This window comes from Hylobates moloch, unplaced genomic scaffold (assembly GCF_009828535.3).
Source record: "Hylobates moloch isolate HMO894 unplaced genomic scaffold, HMol_V3 SCAFFOLD_12, whole genome shotgun sequence".
Classification (NCBI taxonomy): Eukaryota; Metazoa; Chordata; class Mammalia; order Primates; family Hylobatidae; genus Hylobates; species Hylobates moloch.
Genome location: NW_026652287.1, coordinates 101,112,361 through 101,133,175, shown reverse-complemented (window position 1 = coordinate 101,133,175; position 20,815 = coordinate 101,112,361). Strand labels below are relative to the sequence as shown.

At 50.2% G+C, this 20,815-nt stretch overlaps 2 protein-coding genes across 4 annotated transcripts in view; both read right to left on the bottom strand.

The window, feature by feature from the left end:
- Positions 1-342: 342 nt before the first annotated feature.
- Positions 343-20,786, bottom strand: CACNG6 (calcium voltage-gated channel auxiliary subunit gamma 6). 3 transcript variants are annotated; one of them, XM_032171688.2, is made up of 4 exons: positions 19,257-20,786; positions 14,140-14,214; positions 11,398-11,535; positions 343-1,058 (listed from the first exon to the last, which is right to left on the bottom strand). In XM_032171688.2, the coding sequence occupies exons 1-4, from the start codon at positions 19,567-19,569 to the stop codon at positions 820-822; spliced, it is 765 nt and encodes a 254-aa protein (XP_032027579.1). In that variant the 5' UTR covers positions 19,570-20,786; the 3' UTR covers positions 343-819. The 3 variants fall into 3 exon arrangements, with proteins under 3 accessions (XP_032027579.1, XP_032027580.1, XP_032027581.1); XM_032171689.2 differs by lacking the exon at positions 11,398-11,535; XM_032171690.2 differs by lacking the exons at positions 11,398-11,535; positions 14,140-14,214.
- CACNG8 (calcium voltage-gated channel auxiliary subunit gamma 8) overlaps positions 19,914-20,815 on the bottom strand; it is a 31,770-nt gene continuing 30,868 nt past the window's right edge. The window contains exon 6 of the mRNA XM_032171622.2: positions 19,914-19,996. Coding sequence (XP_032027513.2) covers positions 19,914-19,996 — 83 coding nt within the window. The remainder of the gene's footprint in view (positions 19,997-20,815) is intronic.

The window sequence follows — 20,815 nt, the reverse complement described above, 5'->3', positions numbered from 1 at the left end:
AAATTAGCTGGACATGGTGGTGGGTGCCTGTAATCCCAGCTACTCGGGAGGCTGAGGCAGGAGAATCACTTGAACCCAGGAGGCGGAGGTTGCGGTGAGCCAAGATTGCACCACTACGCTCCAGCCTGGGAGACACAGCAAGACTCTGTCTCAAAATAAAAATAAAAATAAAAAATATATTGTGTTTTCCACACTCTCAACCATTGTGTATGGGTTCGTTTTCACGTGACTTCTGGGCTCAAAAGTGTTTCTGGAGGGTATGTTTCTGGAGGGTATATGGGGTCACTTTTCTTTACCCCAGAATGCACGATCACGTCACAAATAGACTCCAAACCAAAGTTGTTAAATTTCCAAACCTTTAATCCCAAATCAGATCACAGCCAGGTCAGACCCTTCCCTATCTCCCCCAACCCCACCCTGAGCTGCAGATGAGTTGTAAAAAGTCTCTCCTGGCAAGTGAATCAATCCAGACCTGGGAAATGAAGGGGCCCCCAACTCCCACCCAAGACCCCCTGACCTCATCCCCCGACCCCACACCCCAGCTATCCCATCAGGTCCCCGCCAGTCTTCTCTGGGGACCGTCGTCTGCAAGGAGCCTCTTCCCATCCCACCCCCAAGCAACCCACATACAGGCACCGAGAAAAACGTATTTACAGAGGGAGAAAGGAGAAGGGGACAGGAAGCAGGTGTGTAAAAAAACATGGGCCCCCGAGCACAGAGAACACAGTTTCTCTAGGAGATGGGGCAAAAAGATCTTGGGGGTACAATGGAGAAGGTCAAAGGGCTTGGTGGTTGCTTAGAGAAGTCTCACGCGTGGCTCTAGGTGGCCCGGTGCCCCCGCTTGGGACAGAGGGACCCCCAGGGCCAGGAAGGCAGTGTGAGCAGCAGAAAGCAGCCAGCCCCCAGCAGTAGGATCAGGCCGGCCCCCACGCCACAGCCCAGGGACCAGGAGTACTCATAGGTGAGGCGTGGGGCTGGTGGAGGCTCCGGGCTGACTCTCTGCAGCAGGGCCCTCACGGAATGCCGGAACACCTCCAGACTCACCAAAAGCAGCAGGCCTGTGGGACAGAGGACAGCGCGCAGTCAGACCCCCGCGACCCCAGCTGTGTCTGAACGTCTCCGCCATCCTCTCCCAGCCCTCCCGCCCGCCCTGGCACCTTCCCACGCGTGCACTCAACAAATACTTACTAAACACCTACTATATAGCAGGCAGCATTTGGGAAGCTGGAGATGAAAAAAAAAACACAAGACACAAAGTCATAGAGACAGAAAGTAGAAGGGTGGTTGCCAAGGGCCGGAGGGAAGAGGAAAAAGGGGAGTTGGTGTTTAACAGGTATAGAATTTCAGCTGGGGAAGATGAAAATCGTTCTGAAGGTGGATGGGGGTGATGGTTGCATAACAATGTGAACGGAATTGATGCCACAGAACCGTACGCTGGAAAATGATTAAAAGGCGGATATAGAATCACAGCTAGATGGGAGAAATGCGTTCTGGTGTTCGCAGCACTGTAGGGCGAATATGGTTCATTAGATTTTTTTTTTTTTTTTTTTTTGAGACGGAGTCTTGCTCTGTCACCCAGGCTGGAGTGCAGTGGTGCGATCTCAGCTTATTGCAAACTCCGCCTCCTGATTCTCCTGCCTCAGTCTCCCGAGTAGCTGGAATTACAGGCTGATTTTTTTTTTTTTTAAAAGAAGCGAAAAAGAAAGAACATGATAGAGAAAGACCCTACCCTCGTGGAGCTTATATATTACTTGGAGATAGACAGTAAACAAATAAACCAAAGTTTGCAAAACTCAAATGCCTGCAGGGGGCATGAGAAAGTGTAAACACACAGGGCAGCAAGTCAGGTGGAAATGATGGCAGATGCCAGCTGCAGCCCCTCAGCAGCATGATCTCAGCTCATTGCAGCTTCCGCCTCCCGGGCTCAAGTGATTCTCATGCTCAGCCTCCTGAGTACCTGGGACTACAGGTGTGCACCACGCCCGGCTAATTTTTTTTTTTTTTGAGATGGAGTCTCACTCTGTTGCCCAGGCTAGAGTGCAGTGACGTGATCTCGGCTCACTGCAACCTCTGCCTCCCCGGTTCAAGTGATTCTCCTGTCTCAGCCTCCTGAGTAGCTGGGATTACAGACACACGCCACCACGCCTGGCTAATTTTCGTGTTTTTAGTAGAGACGGGGTTTCACCATGTTGGCCAGGCTGGTCTCGAACTTCTGTCCTGTGATCCGCCTGCCTCGGCCTCCCAAAGTGCTGGGATTACAGGCGTGAGCCACCGCGTCTGGCAGTTTTTGTATTTTTAGTAGAGTCATGGTTTCACCATGTTGGCCAGGCTGGTCTAGAACTCCTGACCTCAAGTGATCCACTCACCTTGGCCTCCCATAGTGCTGGGATTAAAAGGGTGAACCGCCGCACCTGGCCCATAATTGCTTAAATGATTATTATTTTTACGGGAATTCTCCCAACCTTTAAACGTCAACTTGGAGAAATCTTTACACACTGCCTGGCAAACAAAGCACATCTCCTGGCCATCGAGGGCCTGCAGGCTGCCAGGTTGCAATGTCCAAAATAAACAAATGAGGAGACAAGATAATCTCGGAGGGTGATGCATGAGACGAAGGAAATAGAAACAGAGAGAGTGGCACCCAGGGGTGGAGCAGGGACTTTGGATGGTGTCGAGAAAAGCCATTTGAGCTGGAACCTGAAGGATGAAAAGAAGTCAGTCATGCTCAAAACGAAGCAACGGCTGTTCCGAGCAGAAGGAGGGGCTGACGCAAAGGCCCTGTGTAGGACGCAGCACAGAGTGTTTGGAGAAAAGAGAAAAGCTGAGTGTGTCAGAGCAAGGAGAGTTGGGGTTGGGGAGAGAGGCGGTAATGGAACTGCAGAAGCGGGCAGGAGCCAGGTCAGGCGGGACCGTCTGAGAGTCACGCTTGCGTCATGGATCCCAGCCGCCTTCTCTCCAGACCCCGGAGTCCTGCCCCAACCCCAGTTCCTGACCCTGCTTCCTCCCTGCACCCCAGCCCCGCTGTGGTGTTTTTTTCTGTTTGTTTGTTTGTTTACTGTTTTTGGTTTTGTTTTGAGTCGGAATCTCACTCTGTCATCCAGGCTGGAGTGCAATGGTGCAATCTCAGCTCACTGCAGCCTCTGCCTCTCCGGTTCAAGAGACTCTCCTGCCTCAGCCTCCCGAGTAGCTGGGACTACAGGCTCACGCCACCACACCCGGCTCATTTTTGTATTTTTAGTAGAGATGGAGTTTCACCATGTTGGCCAGGCTGGTCTCAAACTCCTGACCTCAGGTGATCTATCCACTTCCCAAAGTGCTCGGATTACAGGCCTGAGCCATCGTGCCCAGCCATTCACTGAGGTTTTGATTCGGGGGCTGGAGAATGCAGCCTGGATGCTGTGATTTAAAAGCCCCTTCTTTGCACCATGCAGCCCAACATTACAGAATGGGAAGTGGAAAAGCATTTAGACAAGGACTCCCCTTCATTCCTTTCCTAATTCATTCTTTTTTTTTTCTTTTCTCTTTTTTTAGTGACGAGGTCTCAGCCACCCAGACTGGAGTGCAGTGGTGCGATCATAGCTCACTGCAACCTTGATCTCCCAGGCTCAAGCCCTCCTCCCGCCTCAGCCTCCTGAGTAACTGGGACTACAGTTGCAAGCCATCATGGCTAATTATTTCATTTTATTTTGTAGAGAACGGATCTTTCCACATTGCCCCGGGCTGGTCTCAAACTCCTGGCCTCAAACAATCCTCTTGCCTCAGCCTCCCAAAATGTTGGGATTCCAGGTGTGAGCCACCACAGCAGACCTGATTCATGCATTCTTTGATTCATTCAACAGATGTTCATTGAGCTCTTATTACAAAATACATATAATACATAAATGATACTACAACCAAGTCCCTGTCCTTCTGGAGTTTCATCCAAGGAGAGATGGACAATTATCAGTTAAATGCATTGTTGAGGGCTGAGCTGTGTTCTTCACAAAAAGTTCATGTTTTGGGGTCCTGACCCCAAGTACCTCAGAACGTGACTGTATTTGGATATAGAGGTCTTAAAGAGATAATTAAGTTAAGGCTGGGTGCAGTGGCTCACGCCTGTCATTCCAGCACTTTGGGAGGCTAAGGCGAGCGGATCGCAGGAGTTGGAGACCAGCCTGACCAACATGGTGAAACCCCGTCCCTACTAAAAATACAAAAATTAGCCAGGTGTGGTGGCGCATGCGTGTAATCCCAGCTACTCGGGAGGCTGAGGCATGAGAATCGCTTGAATCCTGGAGGCAGAGGCTACAGCGAGCTGAGCTCGAACCACTGCACTTCAGCCTGGGCAACAGAGTGAGACTCTGTCTCAAAAAACAAAACAAAACAAACACACACACACACAAACAGATAATTAAGTTAAAGCGAGGTCATCAGAAGGAACCCTAATCCAATGTGACTGGTGTCCTTATGAGATAAAAAAAATTTCAGGCAGGAGGACCTCTTGAGGCCAGGAATTCAAGATCAGACTGGGCAACATAGTGAGACCCTGTCTCTACAAAAAAAAATAATAAAATAAAATAACAAAATAAAAAAAGAAGGCTGGGCACAGTGGCTCATGGCTGTAATCCCAATACTCTGGGAGGCAGAGGTGGGCAGATCACCTGAGGCCAGAAGTTCAAGACTAGCCTGGCCAACATAGAGAAACCTCCTCTCTACTAAAAAATACAAAAATTAGCTGGGTGTCATGGCGGGGGGGCCTGTAATCCCAGCTACTCGGGAGGCTGAGGCAGGAGAATCACTTGAACCCGGGAGGAGGAGGTTGCAGTGAGCAGAGATCACATCACCACACTCCAATCTGGGTGACAGAGCCAGACTGACTCAACAAAAAAAAAAAAAAAAAGAAAGAAAGAAGGAACTGGGGACACAGACCGGTACAGAGGGAAGACCATGTGAAGATACATGGATAAGTTGGCCATTTACAAGTCAAGAAGAGAAGCCTTGGAGAAAACCTCCCTGTCGACGTGTTGGTCTTAGACTTCCAGCCTCCAGAACGGCGAGGAAATCAATCTCTGTTGTACCACAGCCACCCAGGCTGTGCTACTTTCTTATAGTGGGCCTGGCAAATGAATACGGGCATAAATAAATAGAGAATTCCAGGTAGTGATCAATTCTGTGAAGAAAAATAAAGCAGGTAAGGTCCCAGCTGGAAATGAGTCTTCTTTCTTTCTTATTTTTAAAATTTATTTACGTATTTATTTTTGAGACAGAGTCTTGCTGTGTCACCCAGGATGGAGTGCAGTGGTGCAATCTCAGCTCACTTCTACCTCCACCTCCCAGGTTCAAATGATGCTCCCACCTCAGCCTCCTGAGTTGCTGGGATTACAGGCACCTGCCACCACGCCCAGCTAATTTTTGTATTTTTAGTAGAGACAGGGTTTCACCATGTTGGTCAGGCTGGTCTCAAACTCCTGGGCTTAAGTGATCTGCCAGCCTTGGCTCCCAAAGTTCTGGGATAACAGAAGTGAGCCACCGTGCCTGGTTTATTTATTTTATTTTATTTTATTTTATTTTATTTTATTTTATTTATTTTATTTAAGATGGAGTCTCACTCTGTCGCCCAGGCTGAAGTGCATTGGCACAATCTTGGCTCACTGCAATCTCTACCTCTTGGGTTCAAGTGATTCCCCTGCCTCAGCCTCCTTAGTAGCTGGGACTACAAGCATGCACCACCACGCCCGCCTAATTTTTTATATTTTAGTAAAAACAGGGTTTCACCACGTTGGCCAGGCTGGTCTCCAACTCCTGATCCTGCAATCTGCCCGCCTCAGCCTCCCAAAGTGCTGGGATTACAGGCATGAACCACCGTGCCCGGCCAGTTTATTTTATTTTTAAATTTTTGTCTATTTTTTTTTGAGATCAGGTAATGAGACTAGCTAGTTTTTGTATTTTTGGTAGAGATGGGGTTTCACTATGTTGCCCAGGCTGGTCTCGAACTCCTAGCTCAAGTGATCACCTACCTCACCCTCCCAAAGTGCTGGGATTATAGGCGTGAGCCACCGCGCCCAGTTTCTCTCATGCGCTCTCTTTCTTGTATTATTATTATTATTTTATTTATTTATTTATTTTTTGAGCTGGAGTCTCGCTCTGTCACCCAGGCTGGAGTGCAGTGGCGAGATCCCAGCTCACTGCAACCTCCGCCTCCCGGGTTCAAGCGATTCTCCTGCCCCAGCCTCCTGCGTAACTGGGATTACAGGTGTGAGCCACCACGCCCCGCTCTTTTATTTACTTATTTATTTTTAACGTTTTCTTGGATACCAAATGAGTCCCCTTTAGACACGATGGTCAGTGCTGGTCTCTCTGAGGTGGTGATATTTGACCAGAGACTTAAACAATGTGAGGCAATGAGACATGTGAAGCGCCGGCGGAAGAACACTCCAGGCTGAGGGGGCAGGCGGCCAAAACATGCTGCGGGATGAATGAGCTTAGAGCGTCTGGGGAACAGCAGAGGCCGGCGTGGCCGGAGCAGGGAGAGCAGATGGCAGGAGAGGGAGTCACAGGGCGCCGGGAGTCAGCCCCCACGAGGCCTTGCCATCATGTTATTCTAGTAGTAGGAATTTAAGTGGCTTTTATTCTAGGGAGAATCCATGATCCGACTTATGATATAAAAGTATCACTTAGGGGCCAGGCATGGTGGCTCACACCTGTAATCCCAACACTTTGGGAGGCTGAGGCAGGCAGATCACCTGAGGTCATCAGGAGTTTGAGACCAGCCTGGCCAACATGGAGAAAGCCCATCTCTACTAAAAATACACACACACAAAAATAACCAGGCGTGGTGGCGCAGCTCGGGAGTCTGAGGCAGGAGACCCCCTTGAACCCAGGAGTCAGAAGTTTCACTGAGTCGAGATCGTACCATTGCACTCCAGCCTGGGCAACAAGAGCGGAAACTCCGTCCAAAAAAAAAAAAAAAGTAAAAAGTATCACTTGGTCGGGTGCGGTGGTTCATGCCCATCATCCCAATACTTTGGGAGGCCGAAGGGAGAGGATTTTTTGAGACCAGGAATTCAAGATTAGCCTGGGCAACATGGTGAGACCTCGTCTCTGCAAATAATTTTAAAAATTAGCCCAGAGTGGTGGCGTGTGCCTGTGGTCCCAGCTACTCGAGGATGAGATGGGAGGATTGCTTGAGCCCAGGAAGTTGAGGCTGCAGTGAGCTGTGATTGTGCCACTGTACATCAGCCTGGGCGACAGAGCCAGACCCTGTCTTAAAAAATTTTGAATTAAAAAAATAGAAGTATCACTCTAGCTGCTCTGTGGAGAACAGGCTTGAGGAGGTTAAAAGGAGAAGCATAGAGAAGAGTTAGGGGGCCATAGAAATTACCTCAGGGAAATATAGCCGTGGCTTGGATTCCTGTTTTGGTGAAATAGAGGGAAGTGTTTGCATTCAAAATATGTTTTGGAAGCAGTGCCAATAGAATTTGCTGTTGGATGGCTAGGCGCGGTGGCTCATGTCTGTAATCCCAGCACTCTGGGAGGCCAAGGCAGGTGGATCACCTGAGGTCAGGAGTTCGAGACCAGCCTGGCTAACATGGAGAAACCCCGTCTCTATTAAAAATACAAAACTTAGCCGGGTGTGGTGGCAGGCACCTGTAATCCCAGCTACTTCCGAGGCTGAGGCAGGAGAATCGCTGGAACCTGGGAGGCAGAGGTTGCAGTGAGCCGAGATTGCACCGCTGCACTCCAGCCTGGGTGACAGAGCAAAACTCTGTCTCAAAAATAAAAAATAAATAAAACAAATAAAAAGGCATGCGGGTCTGGCTCCTGCGGCTTCTCCAGCCTCCTCTCAAGCTGCTCCTCCCACACTCTCACAGCGTGGAGCAGGACTTTCAGTGCACCAGATTTGTTCAGGCTTGAAGACCTTTATGCTGCTTGGAATAATTTTCTGCCTCCCCCTCCCTGAGCCTGCCTTAGACGTCCTTATTCTTCACATCTCTGTATGAAGTACATGTTTTGAAGGGACGCCTTCACTAACCACTGCCACCTAAATCTACAGTGGGCCTCCTGTCATACATTTTTCTCATACTCTATACTTTTTATCCATAGCATTCATCACAGTTGGTAGTTATGAATGTATATTGATTTATAGGACTAATGTCTCTTTATCTCATTTCTGTCTCTCCCACTGCACTATAAATCCACGAGGGCAGCAGACTTCTCTGTCTCATACCTCTAAAACATAGAACAACAGCTGATATATGTATTATAAGGAGAGAAAAAAGACAACCTGGACACGTCCCTTTATCTAGGGAGACCTCAAAAGCCCAACCCGCCCCAGTCCCTGACACGCAATCTAACCACAGTAATTAGAACATCAAATCCTCCTTCACTCTCAATTGGTAGTACAATCTGCAGAACATTTTTGTGCTCAAGACTTTCATAAAACACTTTTATATCAACAGCTTCCTGTGCACCCCCACGAGTAATGCAGGTGTGAGTTCAATAATAACACCAGCACCAAATTCCTACCAAGCTACAAATTCCATGAGAACAAACATCATCTTTGTCTTATTCATCGTTGCATCCTCAGCGGCTCCTAGCACAGCATCTAGGACTCACTGGATATTAAAGAAATACTTGTTAAATGAATGGACAAGTAAAAAAAAAAAAAAGGAGAAATAGATGATTGGAGGGAGAGAGGAAAGGAAAGAGGGTGGAAAAGAAAAAGAGAGAGGGGCCGGGCGTGGCGGCTCATACCTATAATCCCAGCACTTTTGGGAGGCCGAGGCAGGAGGATCACTTGAGCTCAGGAGTTGGAGACCAGCCTGGGCAACATAGCGAAACCCTATCGCTACAAAAAAAAAAAAAAAAAATCCGAAAATTAGCCGGGCTTGGCGGCGTGCGCCTGTATTCCCAGCTACTCAGGAGGCTGAATGGTAGGGAGGAAAATCACTCGAGCCTTGGAAGTCGAAGTTGCAGTGAGATGAGATCGTGCCACTGCACTCCAGCCTGGATGAGAGAGCGAGACCCTGTCTCAAAACAAAAACAAAAACAAAACAAAAAAAAAGAGGAGAGAGATAGAGAGAGAAAGAGAGATAGGGAAAGAGAGAGGGGAAGGAAGGGGAGAGAGGGAGGAAACTGATCAATCGACGGAAGGATAAATGGGTGGATGGATAGGATGGATGGACACAAAATTAACAGGTATCTGGATGAATGAGTTCATGGCTATAAGGAGATTTAAGCTCAGAGATAGAAAAAGGTTTGCCCCAATTACACAGCTGTTAAGAAGTTGAGACTCCAACCTAGATCTTTTTGATTCCCTGTTAATGTCACAGGGCTAGTGACATTAATGTCACATTAATGAGTGACATCTTTTGCACCAGTCTCCCTGTTTCTCTCCACACTCCTGTCACACTGGCTTTCTTTCCAGATCTGCAATGCAGCAAACTCTCCCAGCTTGTCTATCCATACTTTGACATCTTCAATGTCACCTCCCCAGAGAGGCCCTCTCTAACTCCCTGAGGATGGAACGATGAAAAAATATAAAGATGATGTCTGTTTTCACGGAATTTGTAGCTTGGTAGGAATTTGGTGCTGGCGTTATTATTAAACTCACATCTGCATTACCCCCGGGGGCGCACAGGAAGGTGTTGATATTAAAGTGTTTTATGAAAGTCTTGGCCAGGCGCGGTGGCTCACGCCTGTAATCCCAGCACTTTGGGAGGCTGAGGTGGGCGGATCACTTGAGGTCACCAGCCTGGCCAACATGGTGCAACCCTGTCCCTATTAAAAATACAAAAATTAGCCAGGCGTGGTGGCACACACCTGTAATCCTAGCAACTTGGGAGGCTGAGGCAGGAGAATTGCTTGAACCTGACAGGCGGAGGTTGCAGTGAGCTGAGATAGCACCACTGCACTCCAGCCTGGGCAACAAGAGCGAAACTCTGTCTCAAAAAAAAAAAAAAAGAAAAAGAAAAGAAAAGAAAACATTTGATTCAAGAAGAAAACCAAGGTCCAGAAAATAAAAGGAAACTTCCCAAGGCCACACAGTGATTCAGGGCACAGCTTGGGCTGGAACCTAGAGGCAGAGGTTGCAGTGAGCTGAAATCGTGCCACTGCACTCCAGCCTGGGTGACAGAGTGAGACTCCATCTCAAAAAAGAAAGAAAACTGAGTTTAAAATCCCACCTCTGCCATCACGCCATCATTGATTGTGTGTCCATGAGTAATTCATCTGACTTCTCTGAGCCTCAATTTCCTTATTTATAAAATGGGGGAGGCTGGGTGTGGTGGCTCACGCCTATAATCCCAGCACTTTGGGAGGCCAAGACAGGCAGATCACTTGACATCAGGAGTTCGAGACCAGCCTGGCTGATATGGTGAAACCCCGTCTCTACCGAAAAATACAAAAATTAGCCAGGTATGGTGATGCCTGCTTGTAATCCCAGCTACTTGGGAAACTGAGGCAGAAGAATCACTTGAACCCAGCAGGCAGAGGTTGCAGTGACCCGAGATCACGCCATTGCACTCCAGCCTGGGCGACAAAGGGAGACTCTGTCTCAAAAATAAATAAATTAATAAAATGGGGGATAGTAAGCCCTGCCTAACAGAGCTGTTGTAAGGATTACAACTGGAAGTACAATAAACTGAAGTGTTGTTTATTGCTGAGGGCTACATTTCACAAGACGCAGCATTTTATTTAGACCTTCAGCTCCAAGAATGCAACAGTCCTTGCAGACCTCAAGTCTCAAATCTAAAAGAGCATTTAGAGACCATCAAATTCTGAACCAACAATAGGGCTTGAAACTCTTCCACCTTTGAGCCTACTACAGCCCCTGGGCTTCCCTGACCTCTCAACACGCTATAATGCTTAAAACATCTCAGCATGAAACAGTGTTTGGGGACTCCATGTCCAAACCTTGAAAAGTGTTTGGACAGCTTCCAATTCCCAGCCAACAACAGGGCTTAGAACCCTCCAATTTTTGAGACCTCTGTAGTCCTTGAGCTTTCTCTAATGCCTAGCATGCAACAGTGATTGGAAATGCCATCTCCCAGCATGCAACAATTCTTGGAGATCCCAGGTCCAAATCTAAAACAATGTTTGGACACCCTCCAATCCTTAGCCCGGTTGTTGGGGTTCTCCCATCTTTGAACCTACTATAGCCCTCGGGCTTCTTCCCCTCAACTCCAAGCATGCAACAGGGCTTGGAGATCCCACCTCCCAGCATGCAACAGTGTGTGGAGATCCTACTCCCAGCATGCAACAGTGTGTGGAGACCCTACTCCCAGCATGCAGCAGTGCACAGAGATTCCATCTCTGAGCATGCAACAGTGCATAGAGACCCCATCTCCCAGCATGCAATAGTGCCTGGAGATCCTCCCAGCATGCAATGTCCTCAGCCTCCAGGCTCTGAACCCTCACCTGAGAGGCCAAAGCAGACAGCTCCAACTCGGAGCAGGAACTCTGCACCTTTACTGAGCACCATGATGATACAGAGACACCCCAAGGCCATGACTGCCAGGCCCAGCACTGCTATCACCGCAGCTGCCAGATTCACCTCTGCCAGGAAGAGAGAGGAAAGAAGCAGAGAACATGGGATGTAGGGAATGAGGAGGATTCACCTGTAGGAACCCAGAACCAGGAAGAGGGAAGATTCAGGGCGAGAGAAGAATTTTCGAGTAAAATATCATCCAGCCCAACATTTTACTTACACTGTTGAAGGAATTAAGACTCAGAAAGGGTCAGTTATTTCTCTAAAGTCACTAAGCAAAGGGAGGAGAGGGCCAGGATTAGAAAGAGTTGAGAATTACCAACTATTACGGAGGATCTGGTTACCACTGGTTTACAGGTGAGGAAGGTGAGGCAGTGGGGTGTGTGGGAGACGAAGGCAAAGGCAGTGTGCTACAGTGGAATGATCCAGGTTGGAAATCTCCCCAACTACTTCCTACGTGGAAGATTCTGGTAGGATTTTCCAGATTCCGGTAGGAATTTAGGCTGAACCCTTCTCAGCCTAAATTTCCTCCTGTGGACCAGGTGCGGTGGCTCACACCTATAATCCCAGCACTTTGGGAGGCCAAGGTGGGTGGATCACTTGAGGTCAGGAGAGTTCAAGACCAGCCTGGCCAACATGGTGAAACCTGTCTCTACTAAAAAATACAAAAATTACCCCGGCGTGGTGGCGGGCGCCTGTAATCCTAGCTAATAGGGAACCTAAGGCAGGAGAATCGCTTGAACCCAGGAGGTGCAGGTTGCAGTGAGCTGAGATCACGCCACTGCACTCCAGCCTGGGTGAAAGACCGAGACTCCGTCTCAAAAATAAAATAAAATAAAATAAAAATAAATAAATACAAATACAAAATGAATAAAAAGAAAGGGCAAAGTGTTTAGAACAGCACTCTCCAGTACGTTCACTGCTAGCCAGAAGTGGCCTCCATGCTCAATCAATTTAAATTAAACACAATTAGAAACTCAGTTCCGTGTCTCACCAGTAACATTCCAAGTGTGTGTGCTGGAGTCACGTGGGGCCATGACCACTATATGGGTCAGCACAGAAACAGAATATTTCCATCTTCTCAGAAGATTCTTTTCTTTTTTTTTTTTTTTTTTTTTTTTTTTTTTGAGATGGAGTCTTGCTCTATGGCCCAGGCTGGGGTGCAGTGGTGCAATCTCAGCTCACTGCAACCTCTGCCTCCCCAGGTTCAAGCGATTCTCCTGCCTCAGCCTTCCGTGTAGCTGGGATTTTAGGCACCCGCCACCATGCCCAACTAATTATTTTTTTTTTTTTTATGATTTTTTTTTTTTTTGAGACGGAGTCTCCCTCTGTCGCCCAGGCTGGAGTGCAGTGGCACGATCTCAGCTCGCTGCAAGCTCCGCCTCCCGGGTTCACGCCATTCTCCTGTCTCAGCCGCCTGAGTAGCTGGGACTACAGGCGCCTGCCACGATACCCAGCTAATTTTTTGTATTTTTAGTAGAGACAGGGTTTCACTGTGTTAAGCAGGATGGTCTCGATCTCCTGACCTCGTGATCCACCCACCTCAGCCTCCCAAAGTGCTGGGATTACAGGCGTGAGCCACCACACCCAGCTAATTTTTGTATTTTTAGTAGAAATGGGGTTTCACTGTGTTAGCCAGGATGGTCTGGATCTCCTGACCTCGTGATCTGCCTGCCTCAGCCTCCCAAAGTGCTGGGATTACAGGTGTGAGCCACGGCGCCCGGCCACTAATTTTTGTATTTTTAGTAGAGATGGGGTTTCACCATGTTGGCCAGGCTGGTCTCGAACTCCTGGCCTTAAGTGATCTGCCTGCCTCCAAAGTGCTGGGATTACTGGTGTCAGCCACCACACCTTTCCTCAGAAGATTCTTTAGTAGCGTGCTCCTTGAGAGTCAGAATTATTTGGGTCTGAATCCTGCTTCTGCCTCTGCCACTTCCTGGGAAAAATAATTGTAACCATTCCTGGACTTCTGGAAGATGGAAGATAAAGCCCCTGCCCTGCAGGGCTACTGTGAGGACTGGAGATCTTACAGATGGAGTGCCCAGCTCTGTGGTCAGCACGTGATGCATGCAGGTTTGTGAGATGCCCAAGTGCTACCCACAGAGAGGGGCTGCAACTTGCCCAGGGTGACACAGAACGTGGCATAGGCAGAGATGGGGTAAGAGCTCTAGGCACAGCTGGGTGCGGTGGCTCACGCCTGTAATCCCAGCACTTTGGGAGGCTGAGGAGACGGATCACCTGAGGTCAGGAGTTCGAGACCAGCCTGGTCAACATGGTGAAACCCCGTCTCTACTAAAAATACAAAAATTAGCTGGGCGTGGTGGTGGGTGCCTATAGTCTCGGCTACTCAGGAGGCTGAGGCAGGAGAATCGCTTGAACCTGGGGAGGCGGAGGTTACAGTGAGCAGAGATTGTGCCACTGCACTCCAGCCTGGGCAACAGAGCAAGACTCCATCTCAAAAAAAAAAAAAAAAAAGAGTTCTCTAGATTCTCTAGAGCACCACGTCCCCATCATTAACTCTCCCGCCAGCACTCCCCAGGGGGCAGCCACAGATTACAGACACAAGGCCCGCCCTGGGGTAAAGCAGAGGAGGGGAGAATTCTCTCTAGAACTCCTCCAGCATACTCAGCATTTCCCCACCTGTCGCCCACCAGGGGGTGAAAAGTTCTCACCTTTCTTTGTGGTTCTCTGAAAGATGCGTGCATTCTCCCCTGTGGTGAAGAATTTAAAATAGGTGCAGTTTGCTTCTGTGGGAGCAGGAGAGAGAAAACAGACATGAGGATGTGAGGTCCCTTGCGTAAGCTCAGGGCTGGACAGTTAACACAGCTCACGGGAGCCTAAAACTTGGACATCAGCATCCCTGATACACAGAGGAGAAAAATGATGCCCAGAGGTGTGAAAGCCACCTGCGACCACACCGTCATCCAGGAGCTGGGACTCCTGCCCAGGGCTCTGAGCCCCAGACCTGTGGCCTCGAGTGCGCCATTAGCTTCTCTGGGCCTCTAGTTCTTCCTCTTTAAAATGAGATAATAATCTCTTTCCTGGCCCCTTCGTATGGGTTTGTTGAGGGTCAAGTGGGATTACATATGGATAATCACTTGATTCAACAAAGGATACCAAGATACAAGTAGCAGAAGACTAACAGACTCAGAAAGGATTCCTGTCTCAGGAAGGATTCCTACCTAGAACACACAAAGAGCTCCTGTGGATTAGCAAGAAGAGAGAGAGAAAACCCAGTTGACAAATGGGCAAAGGGTATGAATAGTAATTCACAAAAGAGGAAGCCTGGGTAACTCACAAGTCCATGAAGAGATGCCCCACTTCACCAGGGATCAGAGGGAGGCAGCTGGAATCAGCAGGGAGCCACCACTTTCCATCAATTAGATTGGCCAACATTAAAAGGGTCATATCAAGCGTTTGAAAAGGTAAGAGGAAACACCGTGTATGAACGGGTACTCCTAGTCTTTTGGGAAGGCACTCTGAGGTACTTTATGAAATGAAGAACGTTCATAGCCTGTGGCTCAACAATTTCATTGCAGGGTATAACTCCAGAAAAAAAAACAAAACAGGAATATATATGCAGATGTTTACAGCAGCACTGTTTATAAGTAACATGCAGTCAGAATCAAGCCAGGTGTCCATCTAATAGGGGAACAGACAAGTAAATGACACAGACAGTCCTTGTGAAAATCTCTCCAATACATATAGCCATGAATTAGAATAACCTAAAGCAAGATGGAGAGATTTGAGAAACACCGTGTTGATCAAAACAATAATAATAATACTAATAATTTAATTTAAAAATCCAAAAGTCGAGGCCAGGCAAGGTGGCTCACACCTGTAATCCTTGCACTTTGGGAGGCCAAGGCAGGAGAATCACTTGAGCTCAGGAGTTTGAGACCAGCCTGGCCAACATGGTGAAACCCCATCTGTACCAAAAATACAAAAAATCAGCTGGGTGTGGCAGCACGCACCTGTAATCCCAGCTACTCAGGAGGCTGAGGCAAGAGGATCGCTTCAGCCCGGGAGGCAGAGGTTGCAGTGAGCCAAGATTGTACTACTGCACTCCAGCTTGGGTGACAGAGTGAGATCCCATCTCAAAAAAAAAAAAAAAAAAATCCCAAAGATCAGACAAAATCAATAGCATGAGCTCATTTATGTAAAACACACATATAAACTAACACTATATATTTTCCAAGTCAAAATACATATCCGTGAGTGTGTATCAAACACATTAAAGAGATGAGCTGGAAAAGAACGAGGAAAAAATAATATAAAACAAAGCACAGGGCCGGGTGCGCTGGCTCATGCCTGTAATCCCAACACATTGGGAGGCCAAGGCAGGCAGATCACTTGGTGTCAGGAGTTCGAGACCAGCCTCGTCAATATGGTGAAACCCCATCTCTACTAAAAGTACAAAAAAAAAGCCGGGAGTGGTGGTGGGCGCCTGTAATCCCAGCTACTCAGGAGGCTGAGGCAGGAGAATCGCTTGAACCCGGGAAGCAGAGGTTGCAGTGAGCCGAGATGGCACCACTGCAATCCAGCATGGGTGACAGAGCAGGACTACATCTCAAAAAAAAAAAAAAGAGAAATTTTAAAGTTAAGAAAGACAGAAAAAGGAAGAAAGGGAGAGAAGGAAGGAGAAATGAAGGAAGGAAGGGAAGGGAGCACTTTCTGAATGCATTTTAGACCCAGAAATCCCCTCAGAATTCACCCAGCCTGACCTACTGTCTTATTCTACAGATGGGGAAACTGAGGCACAGAAAAGGTGAAGAGAGGTCGAGAATAACAGGAGTAAAGGCCATAGAAGAGGGACCAGGCAGTCCGTGAACGTGAAAAAATTTGAACAAGGATATGAAGGGACAAGAAATCAGTCCCTGTGTCAGGTGAGGTGGCGTGGGCGCTCCCCAAGTACCCTGAGGGGAGGAGAAGGGGTGAGATGTCCAGCCAGGAGGAGTGGGATATATGAGTTCTCATGCAGCAGCAAGAGGTAAAGGATGCTGGGCTGGGCGCGGTGGCTCACGCCTGTAATCCCAGCACTTTGGGAGGCCGAGGTGGGCGGATCGCCTGAGGTCAGGAGTTTGAGACCAGCCTCGTCAACATAGTGAAACCCTGTCTCTAATAAAAATGCAAAAATTAGCCGGATGTTGTGGCGCATGCCTGTAATCCCAGCTACTTGGGAGACGGAGGCAGGAGAATTGCTTGAACCTGGGAGGCAGAGGTTGCAGTGAGCCGAGATCGTGCCATTGCACTCCAGCCAGGGTAACAAGAGCAAAACTCCATTTCAAAGAAAAAGAGGTAAAGGATGCTTCACGTCACTGAGCAAAGGGTGCAGGTGCTCTTTGAAGCAGTCATTGCGGGAAACACGGTCTACATCCACAAGGGAAGTGTGATGGCCCTTCTGGTACAATGTAAGGTGCCTGGCATCCCCTTTTGGCTACTAATACTTTAGGACATCCCAACTCTTGACCACTCCAAAATATGATGTATCCCTTCTGGAAAAGTACAGGGTAAGGGTCACCCCCACATTCCACACTTATAGCCAAGGGAGCCAGGGATGCCTTTTGATGGGCAGTGGTGAGTGTGAGATATTTCTCTGACATAATGAAGATTGGGAGATGTCCTCTGAGAGGTTGGGTTTGTGAGACAATGTTAATGGCCCTGTTAGAAGACTGAAGTCCTTTCTGATCAATGGAGGGGACAGCAAGGGATGTGAGGAACCCCATACGATGCGGTGAGATGGAATGGGTCACCCCCTCCATTGCCCCAGGACCTTTGACCTTTGGGATCTCTTGCTGGACCAGTGAGATGTGATATAATGCAGTTGTTGAGAAGAGAGGCAACCAAGCTTCAAATTCCATCTAACTAGCCTGGGTGTATAGACTGAGCCACCGAGATTTCTTGCTCCTCATTTTTCTCTTCTCTAGAATGGGAGTGATAATAACGACTCATAGGCTAGCTATGATGCTTAATGAGTTAATGTACATAAAACACTGAGATGAGAACCAGGCATTACATAAGCAGCTAATATTCTTATCACTGGGGCCTCCCATTTTGCAAAAGTTTGAGATCATCCTTTATGAGACCCCCGAGGGGCCAGAGATAGCCCATCTGCAGAAATAAAATGATCAAGGGTAGCCCATCTGGACACCAAGTGGGTAGCTCAGACAGCCGGGGGGGCCTGGCATCCCATTGTCCTATTGAGGGCTTGGGACATCCTATTTTGCACTCTACAAATATAAGATATCACATCTGGAGAAGTGAGGGACGAGGGAAATCTCATATGGAACCCAGAAAAATAGGCCATATTCTCTGAGGGGCACTGGGATGATAGGACCTTCTCTGGAGACTGAAGAGTGCTGGAGATCTCATATGGGTGATCAAATATATGACAGCCCAAATGGGCTCTGAGGAGTGCCAGGTATTTTCCATGGGTCAGTGGAGGTAGAATGAGATTTCATCCAGTTCCCCAGGGGTATAGAATGTCCCCCTGGTATAAGTACAAGCCGTGGCCTGTCGTGTCAGGGAGGTATGGGACAGCTCTCTGCCATGCCCAGGGATAAAACAGCCATGATTTGGGAAAGGAGGGAGTATGGGAATGTCTCTCAGAGAAAATGAGAAATGCTGAAATGTCCAGTCTGGGCATTTGGAGGCGAGAGGACAGGAAGTGAAGAACACTGCAGGGAAGGAACAAGGTCTGCCCTCGGGTGTTGGGAGGTGTCTGGTGAGAGCTTGGTTTGGTGGAAGCAGTAGGTGGGGAACAGGCATAGATCCTGCTTTGGGGTGGGCGTCTGTCTCCCCAGGGCTCACAGGATGGGAGCGCAAGCTGTCTCCAGGCTGGGAAGAGGAAGCTGACACCACGAACCCAGGCTGTCTCTCCATGGGCACAGGCTGTCTGTGGGCACATGCAGAGTGGGCACAGGCTGTCTCCAGGACACAGGCATTTCCAGAGGGTGCAGGCTGTCTGGGGTGGGCACAGGCTATCTGAGGACACCAGCTGTGTCTGGAATCACAGGCTGGGTCTGGGGACACAGGCAAGGTTTTTCTAGGGACACAGGCTCTCTCTAGAGCTATAGGCTGGTCTGGGGGGGACCCAGTGATGCCTAGGAACATTGGCTCTGTGGGGGCAGGGGCTTTGGGGGTCATAGAATGATCTGGGACCATAGCCTGGTGTGGAGGTGCAGGCTGATCTGAGGGCACAGGCTGGTGTAAGGATGCAGGCTGGTCTAGGCATATAGACTGGTCTAGAGGTGCATGTTAGTCTGGGGGTGGAAACTGTAGCTGGGGACACAGGCTGATCTGGGGGTACAGGATAGTCGGGGTACAGGATGGTCTTGGGGCACAGACTTTGGCAGCACAGAATGGTCTTGGGGAACAGGCTGTAGGCGGGGGCACAAGCTCTCTTTAGAGGTGCAGAATAGGGGTACAGACTCGTCTGAGGGGTCTCAGGTCACAGCCTGGTCTGGGGATACAGGATGGCCTGGGGGCATAGACTCCCTGTAGGCACATTCTGGTCTTGGGGTACAGTCTGTAGCAGGAAAGCAAGCTCTAAGGCACAGGTTCTCTGGCGGTAGGCCCGTGAGGGACCTAGGCCATATCTGGGGGATCCCTCTCACTCTCAGCAGTTTCTGAGAGCAGAGGATGATGTGAGCACTGGCGCTTACTGGGATGCGAGCTCTCTCCTCCGGGCTCAGGCTTTCGTCCCTGGGGCGGGTTTTCTCCTCGGACACGGGCCCCTCTCCCTCCCTGTCCGTGGGAAGCAAGCCCTGGGCTCGGGGCGTCTGCTCACCTCCGGGCAGCTCCGCGGGGCCGCAGGTGTCCCTGTCCGCGGGCACGTCCGCCTGCCACAGCCGCTTGGTGCACACCTTCCACAGCCCCAGGTGGGCCGCTTCGCACACGGTGCTGCCGTTGGCCTTGTAGGTGTTGAGCTCCACCCAGAACTCGGTGCCCACGGACAGCACCGCCAGCGTGGCGCCCACGGCGGCCAGCAGCAGCGCCAGTTTCACCTTCCCCTCGCGCTCGGGCGTCAGCCCCGACCCGCGCTGCCCTTGCGCCCGCCGCCGGTTCTCCTCTTGCAGGAAGAAGTTGGACCACATCATCATCTTATGGCCGGTGGGGTCGAGAAGGGGGAGGAGGCAGAGCCGACGAGGGGCCTCGAGGGGCGGGAGCGAGGAGCGGCCTGGGGTCTTGAAGGGGGTGACGGACTCAGTTTCCCCTGGATATGAAAGAGGGAGAGCCGAGTCCTCTCTGGAATCTCAAATGGGAAAGTCGAGAATGCTTCTGGGGTTCAGAAGAGAAAAACGATCCCCGGGGTTGGGGAAGCCTCTGGGGTTCAGAGGAGGGTCTAGGTTGCCCTCAAGAACTTGGCAAAGAAGATGGGGCCCAGAGAAAAAGCAAGGCCCCCACCCCGAGGCTTAGAGATAGAGTCCGGGTTCCCAGGAGGGGGTCAACCCCAAGAGCTCCAGAGGAATGAGATCTGGTGCCCGCTGAAGCTCCCTGCAGCTCCAAGGGACTGCTTTGGGGTCTCCGCTGGGGGGCTGACAAAAGGGAAACTGATTTTCCTGAGAGATCTGAGCACCCCACTAGGGCTAAGAGTTTGGGGTACCCAGGAAGGGATCTGAGGTCCTCTTGTGTTTGGAGGAGATGTGGCCGGGGTTCCCTTGGGCTCAGAGTTTGAGAAGAGAGGACTTGGGGACCCTCTGGGATTCGGAAAAGGAAGACCTGGGGTCCCGGGAAGCTCCCAAGGGGAGGTCAGAATTCAATCCGGGTCTCAAGAGAGGCGGTGGGACCCCGGCATCCACAGAAGAACAGAGCCCTGGCTGGGGCTCATTAGAAGACTGGGCCTCGCTGGAATTCAGGAAAAGGGGATAGGGGTCTCCCCTGCCATTCAGAAAAGATCCAAGGTCTCTACTGAGCCTGGGAAAGGGGCCGGTGGCTGGAAGACAGAGTGGAGTCCAGAGACGGAGGCTGCGGGGCCTCCCCGAGGGCTGGGGCAGATGGGACCGGGGGGCCCCTCCTGGGGCTCACACTAAGGGGCTGCGGTCCGCACTGCGGCTCAGAAAACCAGGACTGAATCCCCCCAGGGTTCAAAGGCCAACCGCGACCCGAAAGGGATCAGTCCGCCTCCCACCCCGGGCTCCCAGGGCCTTCCCGGTCGGGTCCGCGCCAGGCTCAGCTCCAGGCCAGGGCCCCCCCTCGGGGCTCCCACCCCCGACTCCCGAGCAGGGGCCCCTCTCGCTCTCCTGCCTCGGCCCCGCGCCGACCCCAGCTCCGCGCTGCCTCCGAAGCGTCCGGCTGCGCCCGCCACCGCCACCGGCCTGGCCTCCGCCCGCGCCCGGCCTCGTCCCC

Coding starts and splice junctions, on each gene's coding strand:
- CACNG6 (XM_032171688.2), bottom strand. CDS start 19,569: ATGATGATGTGGTCCAACTTCTTCCTGCAAGAGGAGAACCGGCGGCGG. Junction 11,536..14,139: donor TCAGAGAACCACAAAGAAAG/GTGAGAACTTTT, acceptor TCTTCCTGGCAG/AGGTGAATCTGGCAGCTGCG. Junction 1,059..11,397: donor TGTCTGCTTTGGCCTCTCAG/GTGAGGGTTCAG, acceptor TCTGTCCCACAG/GCCTGCTGCTTTTGGTGAGT.